At 41.7% G+C, this 14,701-nt stretch overlaps 1 protein-coding gene across 1 annotated transcript in view; it reads right to left on the reverse strand.

Annotated features, from left to right (window-relative positions):
* Positions 1-9,276, reverse strand: part of LOC105466726 (kelch like family member 2) — a 113,661-nt gene extending 104,385 nt beyond the window's left edge. The window contains exon 1 of the mRNA XM_071092857.1: positions 8,932-9,276. Coding sequence (XP_070948958.1) covers positions 8,932-8,957 — 26 coding nt within the window. The 5' untranslated portion in view covers positions 8,958-9,276. The remainder of the gene's footprint in view (positions 1-8,931) is intronic.
* Between the last annotated feature and the right edge of the window lie 5,425 nt (positions 9,277-14,701).

Here is a 14,701-nt window from a genome sequence, read left to right on the forward strand (position 1 = left end):
TTCCCTTCTGAAGCAAAGTGCTAGCCTTTTCCAGAAAAGCTGCTCATTCTGAGAACCGTCTTCCTTAAAATACCTGAAGATATTTTTCCAAGTTCCTTTCACCTTTAACTATTTCCCCAACTCTGAGACTCCTCAAGTAGTCTGGCAATTATCCAATAGCCTATTGTTATCAACACATACTCTAAAATAGTTGAGGTTTCCCAGGGTTTGGATCCCAGTGTACTGCTTGCTAAGTTTTTTCATAGATATCCTAAAGCCTTCCTTCAGTGACTGACTTCTGCAAATTCCCAGCTGTGGACACGGGTGGCTTCTCAGATGAGATGACTTTCTGACTCTGCCTAAGAATACACTATTGATGATAACTGAATTCTCAGAGAGGAAGAAAATAAAGACTCTAACAGGGCTGTCTCCCTCAAATAGTCAAGATTTCCAAACCAGGCAAAGGTTTAAACCTACTGTAACAATTCTGAGAACACCACATAAATGAAGTAAAACTTCTTTAGATATGTATTATTGGCTTTGGAACAATGGTTTTTCGCAGAGTGAAAGAGAAAGATCAGAATTACCCAAGCAATTTTTTCAAGCCACAAATAACCACCCCTTCTCACATGAAAAGTCACACAAGTCCTTTTTAGAATTAGCTATACGTACATGATGGCATCTCCAGGGGTATAGGGTAAAGCCAGCAATGCGTGATTTTTAAAAATAATCATAACAACACAAGTCATGTAATATGTCCTGCCACCAACTTACCTCCCACCTCAGAATCATCCCAGATCAAAAACAAATGCTTTAGAAAATATGTTGCATTTTTAGAAAAAAAAATGCAACTATTCATGTGAATAATGCAGCTGCGAAGTTTAACAGGATATCTGAGACATTTTGACATTTAGGACATAAATACTTGGCCCTTGGGTGGTCACCATCAGTGTTCTCCCCCTCTGCCTGTTCACCTCAAAAGCTGCAAGACTCTCCTGCTTGCAATTACTCACAAATTTCTGCCAAGTTCACGTCAGCAGCTGTTGTTTTCAAAGTCAACATCCATACCATACTGTTTTGACATTTCTCCATTACTTTATAATATTTCTTCTATTTCTCTGCTGTCTTCCCAACTAAACTTGCATTCAGAAGCAGGCATCTTACTAGCATTGCTCTCATACACAAATCCGGGATATCAGAAGTAGAGAGTCAACCATAACTAATATTTTAACTAAAATTTGTCATGTCATTCTACAGTTTCTCAACAAAATACTCTCACATCCTTCAAACAAATAGCCACTATATTACGAGGCTGTGAAGGTAGAGGACTTTCTCAACTGGAAACACATTTGGGTCTACGGTAGGGTTGTGATTTCAATTTTTGCAGTTAGCTAAGGCAAAGAGACACACTGCAAATTTTCTTCATATGTCTGGAATTTAAACTTTTATTAGGTATGGAAACAGCAGACTAATCTACAAACATACTGCCAAACAAATACAGCTTTTTAAAAATGTTAACATTTGCCTTATAGACATGTAAGAACTTGGATTAGGTCTTCAATATGTAGACCCTTAGAAGTGAATATGAGGTATCTTGTGAGATAAAAACTTTGATTTCTTTTTTCTTTTTATTACTCACTTCTCTGAGGGGAAAAAAAAAATCTGATCTTGCATCAAGTCACAGGATGCCTTTCAGACAATATCATAATGCCACTGAATACTTTAAATATATATAGTTAAAAATTATTTTTCTGATTTTCCAGAGCTGAAAAGGAAACATCTAGAAAAGCTTGAATTGCCAAATTTACTAAAATATATTAGCAGTTAAAAAGCAGAGCCCTGAACTCACTGAAGGGCAGAGAGAGGTATTAAAGAGCATCCGTTTTCTCCCTTGTGCGGCTGTATGTTAAGTGTGTAGGGAAGCTTTGGCAGGAGGAGGAGGTTGGGACGTCTGAGGTGGAGAGGCTGATGGAAGTTGGAGTATAATTGCTCTCTGATAGTAGAACAATAGAGCTGTAAAAAGCTCTGCTTCAGTTCTACTCAGCTTTCTCTCCCTCTTTCCCTCCCACCTACATGACAAACAGAACACAATCAGGCACTTTTTGTCCCTGACAGTGACTATTACCAGGAAAAGGACCAGGGTAAAATCATGTCTTATGCAAGATCAATCTCCTAAGGAATATTTTATAAACAACTAACAAAGCATTGTCAGAGTGGGATATTTGTGAGGGGCTACAATAGGGAAAAGGGGGTCGATGATCCATTTCAAACATGTCCATTTCTTTTATCACTTATATTTCTGACTTTTCTTTTGCCCCCTTCCTAGTATTGCCATCACTTGGTTGGCAGGGGGCGGCAATATGACTCGGCAATTCAGTTGACTGGGGTACATTTTCTAGCACTTGAATGAAAAGGTACTAGATGAGGACCAGAATCAGAAAGAAGCCCTAAATTGTGGTTCTGTCTATGCCAAATACTAACCAAGAGACCCTGGATTAGTCACTTAGCCTCTGTGGGCTTCAGACTACTTATAAAATTTATTTCACAAATATGTCTGATGTGAAATGTAATATGAAAGTCGGCCGGGCGCTGTGGCTCAAGCCTGTAATCCCAGCACTTTGGGAGGCCGAGACAGGCGGATCACGAGGTCAGTAGATCCAGACCATCCTGGCTAACACGGTGAAACCCCGTCTCTACTAAAAAATAGAGATGTGGCGGGCGCTTGTAGTCCCAGCTACTCAGGAGGCTGAGGCAGGAGAATGGTGTAAACCCGGGAGGCGGAGTTTGAAGAGAGCTGAGATCCAGCCACTGCACTCCAGCCTGGGCGACAGAGCCAGACTCCGTCTCAAAAAAAAAAAAGAAAGTCAAAGATAATAATACCTCACCTACTTATCTCAGGGAGCTGTATAGGCACTATATGAATGTAAGCAAAGTTTAGAAGAAAACTGTTGAGTTGAGTTCAGGAGCTAAGCTGAATACGCAGATATATTTTTATGGATCTTATTGGCCTTCATTTTTAATTGCAACATTCAATTCAAAGTTAATAGCAATATTCAAAATGACCAAAGCTAATAAATTAAGTATTTGTTTAAGTGCTGCCTAGATGCCCACTGCATGCCTTGTACTAAGAAGGGTAAGAAACATTAGGAAGGTTGAATTGAGATCTTCCTCCATTTACCATCTAAATCGGAAGGTACATGGGAAACCACCAAGGAATGGCACAAGTCAGTACACAGGTGCAGCGACAAACACTATAGGAATGCAACGATGAGCTGGAATGAGTTGGAGTAAAGAGCAAAGACTTTGTGAAAGAGATGGGGCTCCAATGGGGCCTTGGAGGAACTTCAAGTTATTATAACAGCGGAGGGAAGAAGAGAAGCATAGGAAAAGGCTGGAGGATCCTGGCTTGTGGACAAGGGAGAGTTTTAAAAGCACATGATGATCTTGCATATATAGGATAAGATAAAATGATGGAGGGCTATGATTGCCTGAGTCTCTGGTGTTGATAAGTCAAGTCGCTTCACATGGCTCTAAGATGTTGGAGGGTCAAAACAGTATGGGGACTGAAGGATGATGACAGAATACATACAGCTCAATAGGAGACCAGTGAAAAACTTCAGGTATCAAGTGATGAAATCCATTCATCAGAATAGTAGCAACCAGAATGGACACTTGAAATCAAGACTACAGTTCCTGGGGACTAATAAGATATGGAGGATAAAGAAAGAGAGAGAAATCAAAGACTAGTCCAATGTTTTGGTTATCAGGGACCAGAAGAATGGTTACCCCATTAAATAAGTGAAAATGTTATAAAATGAAGTCAGTTTCTGACCGAACATCAGTTTTGGATATGCTGGGTTTAGAGGTATGAGCTAAGAGTAGAGATGTGAGAAGTTCAAAATTCCGCACCAAAGCACAGACCTAGAGCCCAGACTTAAGATATAGATGGAGCTAGAACTCAGAGATTAACAGTCGATTGAAAAGAACTGGCCAAGGCTTACTTCTATGAGGAAATACTGCCCACAAACAGTGATAGAAGAGAAGCCATGCAAGACAGAAAAAAGTGATTCAACAGAGAGATTAGAATCCCCGTTTTTCTAATACTTGATAAGCTTGAGAAAGTAACTTAAACTCTACTTCTTCAGCTGATACATAAGACACCTACCACTATAAGGTTGTTGACAAGAGTAAGTGAGATTAAGTAATAAAGTACGCAAATCACATTTAGCAACCTAAAAACCAGAGAAGGAAAACAAGAAAAAGAGCTATCATAAAAAGCAGGGGCTTGTTTTTCAAGGTAAAATCAGAGAATGGAACTGGTCAAAGGAATATTTTGGCAAATGCCAACAGTCTGAAATGTAAGAAAGTACAGTGCATAACACACAAAAAGTATACTGACCCCCTCACTGCAGCAATTATCTCAGGGGAAGAATTCAGGAATGCGTTTGCGCTTGCTATTCTCTCTACCTGGAATGCTCTTCCCCGTCTGGATTGTGCTAAAATATCACCTCGCCAAAGACACCCTGACCCTATCTGAACTATTATTCTTATTATTCTCTACCTTTTATCCTGCTTCATTTGTATTTACTGTACTTACTACTAACAATATTACATATTTGTTTGCTATTAGTTTCAATCATAGGAAAAGGAACTTTGTTTTCTGAGATATCCCCAAAATCTGGCCATAGGAGGCACTCAATAAATGTAAATTAAAAACTCAGACTGCCTCATCATAAAGAGTAAATGCATTTGGATTTGGTAGAACACTACAGAAATGCAACTTAAAGTGAATTTCCTCCTCTGGATCACCTTGAAAAAACCTTCTGCCTGATCTTAAGAAAGATGTTCAATGGTCTTCATAAGCACTACTAATGTAAATTCGTAACAGCCATAGATGAATAAACTTACAGTCACCTTTGGAAAAGCACATTTACTAATATTTACTGAATACCTACCATGTACATCAGAAAAAAGGTTTGGGGCATTCTGTGGGGAGTAGGTGGAGTGATTTTCCAGCATCAGAAATTTTTTAAACTACCACATAAATGCTACCTATTTCCAGAATTCACTTCTTAAGTTCCCAAATGCACCTCAAAGTTGTCCCTATATGTAACACTTCCTTCAACACACATTGATCCACATGTCTTCTTTCACCATTACCTTGTTTGTGGGCCATTATTACTCCTAAATATTTTAAACATCTTTGCCTATCACTGGGGAGATTCACCTATGAAATGATAGATGCCCAATGTACATTTAATTAAACAAAAATAAGAATACACTCCAATGCACTATAATAAACAAATGAATACTGGGTAACCCATAGCAAGGTTCCAAATTCATAGCAACTGAATCTTAGAAAGAACATTAAAGGTCATCTGGTCCAGTGGACTGCAAATGTCAGGCTTCAATGAACTTTTTACTGATCCATGTCAAAATGAGGACAAGGTAATAAGTTTTCATAAGGCTAAATGTTTTAAATTTAAAGACAATCCTTTAGTCAGATTATATCCTTCCTTATATTTGAGGAAGGATATTAAAATGTTTTTTTCTTTCATAAAAAGATGGTGATAGTTGATCATTGTTTTATAAATAATTCTTTTACTTAGCAAAACAAAAAACTTAGGAATTGTTAGACTTCAGTGTTTTTTTCTTTTTTAAATTTTACAGGTCAGTGAAATTCAAAAATGTGAGAACGTCTGCTCTAATCCAACCAATCTTCTGCTGCCTAAATGCCTTAGAATATGGTCAACAAGTTGTTTATCTGCCTATGCGTGAACACCTCTGATGACAAGTCTCTAGTAATGTGGAACCATCGACTGAAAAAAGATATAGTTCTATCTGAGGGATGTTTGCTTAGTTTTGTGAAGGAAAAGCAAAAACATCAAGGCTTATAGAGAGTAAGCCGACTTGTGAAAAAAGAGCCAGTAAAATAACAAATGCCAAGAAAACTGATCAGTAAGAGAAGATCAGAGGGATGCACTCAGGCCTATACCTCACATTCTTCCTTCAACTTATTATGAAAATCCTTTACGCAAATAACTATAAAAGCCAGACTGTAAAATACATTCCTAAGGTCAGGGCTGGTCAATTTACATTTCCTTTTGCACATCTCAGTTTACCATCTGAAATTCTTTTACTAATCTACATCTAAAGTGCATCTCTCAATTTACTACCTGAAATTCCTTTACTTATCTACATTTAATTTTTTAGTTACACACTTTTCAGGTTTGATCAGAAGCAAATGTAACACAATCTCAATATCACCCAGACCCCAAAATGAAACAGAATCTAAACGCCACATATACTCAAGTATGCAAAAAACAATAAGCAGAAATATATAGTCCAACAATTTTTAATTATATGAGAATTTAAAGGATGAGAAGTTGGAGGCAAGGAAGGAGAAAAAGTACAAGAGATCAAAAGCTAATTTCAAGGAGTCCATCCTGAAGGAAACAGGAATGGTGGGTACAGATGCCTGACATCCCTCCAAGACAATGTGCCAACGGAACAATGGAGAACAAGGTGCAATCTGAGAACAACGTAAAACTGGATGTTAAGAGAAACACAAGCAAAAGCACCACGCACAGTGCCAGGCAGAGACAGGCATTCAAACATTTGCAGATTGAACGCATTAATAAACAGACACTTACACAAAGAGAATCTGGGGCCATGCTTCCAATCACACCATCCAAGGCACTTTAAGTCCAGGTCAAACATCTTTCTTTGCCTTAAAGCTCAGGCTAAAAATCTAACTTTATGAAAAGCTGAGTCTTCCTAATAGTTTCCACTGGCCTCTGTCCTAGCCCAGCTCTGGCAGTGAGGCCGGGTCAAGTTCCTTCCTAAAGACACTGCCTGCAAGTCTCAAATCCAGCACACGGGATCCATGGTGGAAGGATGTTAATGGGAGTGGAGGCAAACAGGCCAAGGGGTGGCAAGGAAAAAAACTATTTCTGATCCAAAGAATGGCAAATAACACCATAATGAGTTCTTGAATTAGGTTTAATGCTGGATAGAACCAAATGAAAATAAAAACCTACTTGTATTTATAATTAAATAGATAGAAACAAAGAAAAAGTCTCACCAACTTTAGCTACCCATGATTGAAAGAAGTTTTAACAATTCTTTCATCCCGGCTGGCATTCCAGGTTTCCCACTATATCTCAGCCTCTCACTGTTTCAGCACTATTGATGGAATCTCAATGCCAAAAAATGGTGCTGGTCATCAAAATTATGATTAGCTGATCTACCCTAGAGTCAGTTTATCAATGTTTGAATGCATACATCAATTTCATTTTTCATTGTTTCAATTTAAATCATCTGTGTCTCTATTCCCTCCCTCCAGAGCCTACTTTTCCACCCCCTTCTTTTCACCTGCATGCTAAGATTCCCTTATTCTTTCCTTTAGTTCCCTCTGTTCCAAAAGTAAAAAGCAACTGCAGGAACTTATATAGAAGGCAGGTTTACTACAGATAACATACCTACATGTTACATATTATATACCATGTGCTGTCTAAATACAGCTAGCATATCCTGCCTTAAGTGCTTCAGAGCCTGGGCAGACCCCCGTGTGTTCATGCTGCTGATGTAAACCATCCACCATCATATTTCCTACGAGTTCAGGTGCCTTCCTCCAGCCTGCTGAAGAACATGACCAAATCTCACAGCCCTCAAAGCCACAGCTATCGAGAGGTGACTAAGCCCCTGCTTCTGTCAGCCCAGGAAGGCCAATTCAAGAGTCTTATCATCTACCCCCTAGATTTCCACGACCTGTTCCACTCCAGCTAAAAATTCTGAAACGCACTTTTAGAAACTGTCGTTTCAGAATCCTATTAGCTCTCCTTAAAGGGCTGAACATCAAAAAATTATTCAACCCAAGCCAAGTATCCTTATTTTGGCTGGAATTCTGCCAAATAACCACAAGAGGCTGGTGCGGTACAATTGGTATGGAGTGAAGCTTGCCAAATCTAACCGGAGAACGACAAGCCTCCATGAATAAGCTCTCATGAAAAGGTACACCATTCTTCAGGATGAGGTTTGTTTGCGATTTGAAAAGTCAGATTCAAAGGACTCTTGTTCCCTCCTAAGAGAAGAGGGAACCAAAATTGAAATTCTCGAAACTCCTGGGTATTTACAGTTCACTTTTACCAAGATGTTTTTAAAACTAAAAACTAGAATTTTTTTTTAAAAAAAAACCTTTTTCTGAATAATGCAATAATGTCTTCTACATAATGTTTCAGCTATTATTTCTAGAAAGTAATTCTGTTGCCAGTGATCTTGAATGTACTTGGGTACCAAAGAAAAAAGACACCTGTGCCTGGCAGGTCGATACGCTACTAATTAGCCCGAGGTACGAAGGAAACAGAAGATGCTCTGATTTCTGGATAAAACGTTCTGCAGTGCCAGGTAAAAGAGGTCACATGCCCTGAACGACCGCCGCTCATTTAGAGTGATGCAAAAGCTCCTCGGATATTAATTTTGTTAGAAATTCGGGGAATCAAGCAACCTAGAATCAATTCATTTAGACAGCGGGCGACTGGTACTTTACAGTTTCCTTTTTTCAACGGACTCAGTGCATCCTAGCTTGATCTCTTATAAAGGGGTAGGCAAGCTGGGCACCAGGTGCCCATGCATTTCAGGAAGGTACACACAGGATCGGCAGGGTCACCCATGCACAGCCCCACCCCGAATCTTCTATTCGCCCGAGATGGGGAAGACCCTTCCCCAGAAATCCTGGGCAGCGTTTTAAGTCACCGCCTGGCCAGGCTGAGTTTCCGTCCGCGTCCGCTCCGGACTGCGGGCACAGCGCCTCGTCACGCCCCGCATCTCCCACCTCCCGCCGGCCCCGGCGGCTCCAGGCGGCCGTCCCCAGAGCTGCGCCCGCGGCCAGCGACACGCGCCGCAGCGGCGCGCTTATCCGCAGCGGCGCAGCCCGCCCGTCCGCTCACTCACGCGGGAGGCAGCGGCGGCGTCTCCATTGTGGCTCCTCTCGGGCTTCAGAACGCAGGCACCGACCGCCGCCGCCAGCACCATTCCAGCCGCGGACGCCGGCACTGCCCGCCCGCCGAGCCGCGTTCCATCCGCCCCGGAGGGGGCGCCGCGCTCTCCTCACCGCGCGCCACCACCTGCGGCGGCGGCCCCCGCGGCCATGGCCGGCTCGGCCAGGCGCGCTCCGTCTACTGCGCGGCTCCCGCGCTCGCCCGAGTGCTGGGCGGCGGCGGCGGCGGGACCGGCGGGCGCGCGGGCTCAGCCACTTCCGGGTTTGGCCCCGGCCGGCGCCGACGCTGTGACGGGACTGCGATGCGGCCTCCCGCGGCTGCCGAGGACCCCTCCCTCGGCGCCTCCCCTTCCTCCTGCTGCTGCTACCGCTGCTGCTGCTGTTTCTGCTGCTTCTGGAGGCGGGCGGGCGCCAGCCGGGAGCGGGGCGGGCGTGCCCAGACCCTGGCCCGCAGGCCGGGACGCGGGCGGCGGCCGCCCACAGCGGGTCTGTGGATCTCCGGGACGGGGGCGCTGGAAAATGGGAGTGGAGGGGGTTCTCCGTGCAGAAAAAGGGCGGCCGAACGCGCGGCGTTCGGATAATGCCCGGTATCCACTTACTGCTCTGCTTCGCGGGCGTGTACACGTTATTCTTTTCATTTGAGCCTATACCCAGGGAGATGGGAAGGGTAGGCATAACCAACCAGTGCCCTTACAAATGGTGGAACTGAGTCAAGAAGAAATGATTTGCCTGTCCAGTGTCCCAAGCAAGAAGCTGTCCCTCCTCAGTATGCTATCCATTCCTTGGACAAGTGAAGTGAGCATCTGCTAGGCAAGGTTTTAGTGCTGGGGACGTGACAGCAAAACACAGCAAGTCTCTGTGCTTGTGGAGCTGTCCATCTAGACGGGATGACAGAAACAGAAAGTGATGCTTACCATGAAGAACATAAATGAGGATGAGGAGAGGTAAAGAGATTTTATAAGGAGTGATCAGGGAAGGCCTCCCAAAAGGCATGAGTTAAACAGAGATGGAATAACAGGGACTTTGAGTAATGCAAAGAATGCCCAGGGCAGAGGGAAGAGCAGCGTGGAGACTGCTAAGCAAGATCCTGCCTGCTTTGTTGAGGAAGGGAAAGGAGAACAATGCAGCTGGTGGTTCTCCAAGTATGCCCGCTGGAAGCAGTAGCACCTGCGAACTTGTTAGAGATGCGAATTTTCCAGTTCCACTTTAGACCTACTGAACCAGAAACTCTGGGGGTGGGGCCCAGCAGCGTGCGCTTTAACAAGCTCTCCAGATGATGCTTGCTGGGGTCGCGAGGATGGGAGACCCTCTAATGAAGCAGAGTGAGGTCAGGAGGACAGCGGAGGGAATGGGTGTGGCGTGGAGTAATCACAGATTACCCAGGCCTTGTAGGCCATGATGAAGGACTTGGCTTTTACTGAGATGAGAAGCAATTAGAAAGTGGTCAGTAGCTTGATCTGATCATTAAAAGGATGACTTTTCTGGGATTTGTTTGAAAATATCCCACAAAAAGACGGACAGAGGCCGGGCGCGGTGGCTCACGCCTGTAATCCCAGCACTTTGAGAGGCCGAGGCGGGCGGATCACCTGAGGTCGGGAGTTCGAGATCAGCCTGACCAACATGGAGAAACCCCGTCTCTACTAAAAATACAAAAAATTAGCCGGGCATGGTGGTGGACGCCTGTAATTCCAGCTACTCGGGAGGCTGAGGCAGGAGAATCACTTGAACCCAGGAGGCGGAGATTGCAGTGAGCCAAGATGGCGCCACTGCACTCCAGCCTGGGCAACAGAGCGAGACTCCGTCCCAAAATTCATAAATAAACAGAAGTTCATAATACGAAGTTTTTGTGTGTGTGTGTGTGTGTTTGTTGTTGTTGTTTTTTGTTTTGTTTTGTTTTGTTTAAGATGACTGCTGTATGGGTAACATGCATAGTGAGGCAAGAGAGCAAGCAAGGAGATTAACCTGGCTGGGATGAAAAGTAGGGATGGCTTGGATTAGAGTCCCAGTGACTGAGAGAAGTGGTCAGGTTCTGAATCTGTTTAGAAGGTAAAGTACTCAGGATTGCTGGTAGATTCGCGTATAAAAAAGAAAGATGATCCTAAGGATTTTGTTCTGAGCTCTGGGGAGAATGGAGTTGCCCTTTACTGGGATTAGGGAGATTGAGAAAGAACAAGTATTGGAGGGCGGGGTGGACATTGTATTTGTAAACTCTGATTTAGATATGGTAAGCTTGAGATGTCTGTTAAACATCCATGTGAAGATAGGTGTAGACAATTAGATATATGTATCTGGGGTAGATACAAATTTGGAAGTTGTTAGTGTACAGATGATATTGAGATCAACTAGATTATGTAGCTAAAGAAAAGAAGTAGACCAAGAAGTAAGCCCTGGGGCACTCCAACATTAAAAAAGAAGAGGAGGAGTACTCAGCAAAGGAGATAGTAAAGGAACAACCGGGGAAATAGAAGGAGATCCAAGGCAGGTGTCTTGGCAGCCTAGTGAAGGGTTCCAGAAAAAAAAAACAACAACAACCTTAGTACACTTTAGCATGAAGACTTTTCTGTATGATGGTTCTGTTCAGAGCCATAATAAAACTTCCTACTTTACAACGTTGTTTTCAGAATTAAATGGAGTAATTGATGTAAAGTACATAGGACATAAATGTATAATGGAAGCACTTAATAAATGTTGGTTGCTGTTATTATTTCTGTACATTTCTGTGGCCATCAGTTATACCTGACTCTGCTAGGAACTGGGTTAAGTCCTAGAGCCAAGAGATACTAACTTAGGTTTTACCAAACCTTTGGCCTGACTTCCTTCTGCATGCAAGCTCGGTGAGTAGGGCTGACTCATCAGCCATTTCAGGAACTCTTTTGAGGCGGGGGGTGGGAGGTGGACTTTTTCTATTGCTTTTGTATCTTCCCACCCAAAATAGTGTTATGTGTACAAATAAATACTAAAAAATTAAGATGTGTCCATCTGACAGCTAGGCACATCACTTCAAACCATAGCCCCTCTCACATCCTCCTCTGGGTTAGTTTTGTCTATCATCATTTGTTGCTTAAGGGGTTCAACTCATCTAGCATGCGAAATGTCAACCCAAACCTTTCCTTTTTCACAACCACCCCCATTTGTAGGCTTCACACGTAGACTGGGAAAGAGTACATTACCCACATACAATTCAGCCTTACTTGGAGTTAAATGTCACACCAAAACTGGTCCTCAGCCAGTTACAGCCTCCACCCTTAACCTGTCTCTCCGCTCACAAGAGAAAGTAAACAAAAATGCTTGACAGGCTGAGCCCAAATCCAACACTACAGTGGGGAAGAAACTTTTTAATACTTCTTCCTTTGACTCTCAGTTTCACCATCTTCTCAAGTGAAGGACACTAAGCATTAGGAGCAGCTGTCTAAGACCACCAAGCTCTTCTCTTTTTCATTTCCGCTGACATAAGGTCTGACTAAACATGTAACGGTGTTGAGCTCCCCTTGCTTAGGTTATTACCTCCACCCACGTTTTCATCATTCTTTAGCTGAGCCCTTCACACCCTTGGCAGAGGAATGAGATCTTACAAAAGTCCATCTGCCTGCTATACTGTTGAGATAGAACAATTCCTTAACCATATTAGTAACTATAATCTAAAGCTAATATAAGTAATTGGAATGTATCACTTGTAAAGAAAATGGAACCACTCAGATGAACAAGTCCATGAGAGTAGCTAGTGGCAAAAATTCCTTAGATTGAGCTGAAATCAGATGTTGCAATAGAACTAATGACATGACGTGGCAGGCACAAATACATCTCATGGCAAGTATCTGGGAGCTAAGAATTCTTCCTATAAAGAAAAGACTTAACTTCACCGAAGAATACAAAGCCATTAGATGCTATATTTGTAATTCCTTCCAGTGCAAAGATGGCAAGTATGAAAAGATTCACTCATTCAAACTTAGGTACTAAAGAAGATAAAGGCCTTCTAAAAAGTGTCATTTTTCTATCCTAAAGACTTAGTTTAAGTTGCTTTAGTAATTTTCAATTAGGGGTTTTGCTTTTAAAATTTTGACTAGGAGAAACTTCGCATGCATAATATATTAAGAAGCATTTCAAAATGTTCTTGTGATACTTCGCTGTTTAGCAAATGGATTTGTCAATACAGTAAGATATTTATTACAAGCTTTATGGTGTCAAATGGGGTGATGTGAGTCTTGTGCTCCAGATCAATAGAAAATCTTTAATTGATGGAGTCCCTTGTTTCCATGAATCCAATTTGCTCTTCAAATGCTTGCCTCCTTGTTTTTGTAGTCTTTAAGATACCAACTTTACTTCCAACACAGCATACCTCTCCATTACCCTGTGTCTGAGCTTCCTGGAGAAATGAATGCAAATTGTTTGCTGCAAAGTTTAATTGAAAATCTGTTGGAATTGGTACAGGAAGTATCCAAAAATAGGTTTCACACTAATGTATATCAGGTAAGCAGTTTCTCTGTGCTTTAAGAAAAGGAAATTTACTTAATCTATTTTTACTTGTATATAGCTTTATGGTATCTATTTATGTAGTCTGGTGATGTAATACCTCATTATAGAATTATCTAGGACTGAACATCTTTCTACACAGTCAGCAGTGCTGGGGGGAAGAAAAAGCAAGTAAAAATTCTTGATAAATTATGCGAAGCATTATTAGGTTATTGTCATTCATCTGAAATTGTGCATCTGCACATACATAAAAACTTTTCCCCACAGCTTCTGCCTGTCCATTACAGCTGACTGTTAATAGCACAGGCCCTAAGCAAAACTGTGAAATAAGTTTGCTTTGGCATTCTCATTTTTCCCATTTTCTTCTCTTTTTTCATGCGTCAATACATCTCTCACCTTTGACACCATCTACAGGTTTCCAGTGTCCTCTCTCCATCCCTAATCAAAACTTAGAAATGATCAGACATCAGCCAACAGAATGATTAGTGAACTATACTTTAAAACAAATGGCTTTTAGACAAGGGGTTACCTCATACTGGTATTATTTGAGCTAAATAATATCTTAATACCCTACCCCTATTCTCCTTCCTAGAATGCGTTCCAATGTCATCTATATTAATTACAAAATTATTTACAAGTTGTGATATTTAAATGTGTCTTTCATTAATAAAGGTGTTACTGAATAATGCTGTGAAATGAATGCTTTACTTCGACAAGTAACATGCAGAGTATAAGAGATAAAAAATATTCTTAAACTCTAGACCTTTGGAGACCATACCTCAGGGAGTTTGTATTACTTGTTCAAATTGTTCACATGCTAATATAAAAAGATAAGTCTTGAATTTCCACATAAATCCTAAAATTTGAGCTCAGCCCAAGTCTTGGAATTATTTTTGCACGAAAGGGTCCTTTGCCAAGAAATCCTTTCTAGTTCTTAATCTGGTACTAGTCAGCTTCTGGATGCAAAGAAGCATGTTTAATGCAGGATATAAGTGGTTAGTCAATTCCTGAGGCATCCATATTTCTTCATTTTCCTTGTTAAGATCTTGGTAATAATCCAACCCAAGAAATAGAATTAAATCCAGGCTGCATATGTATGAGAACTATTCTTCATTGAACTAAAAATGAACCTGAGCTGCCATTTTGAAGTCTTTGTTAAAAGCCAACTAAAATTAAATCATGAGAAAAATATTCCAAGTCATATTTTCTGAGGCAAACTGATTCAAGCCAATCTTGATTGTATTATATTTAGAT

This window comes from Macaca nemestrina, chromosome 3, assembly GCF_043159975.1.
Source record: "Macaca nemestrina isolate mMacNem1 chromosome 3, mMacNem.hap1, whole genome shotgun sequence".
NCBI classification, from domain to species: domain Eukaryota; kingdom Metazoa; phylum Chordata; class Mammalia; order Primates; family Cercopithecidae; genus Macaca; species Macaca nemestrina.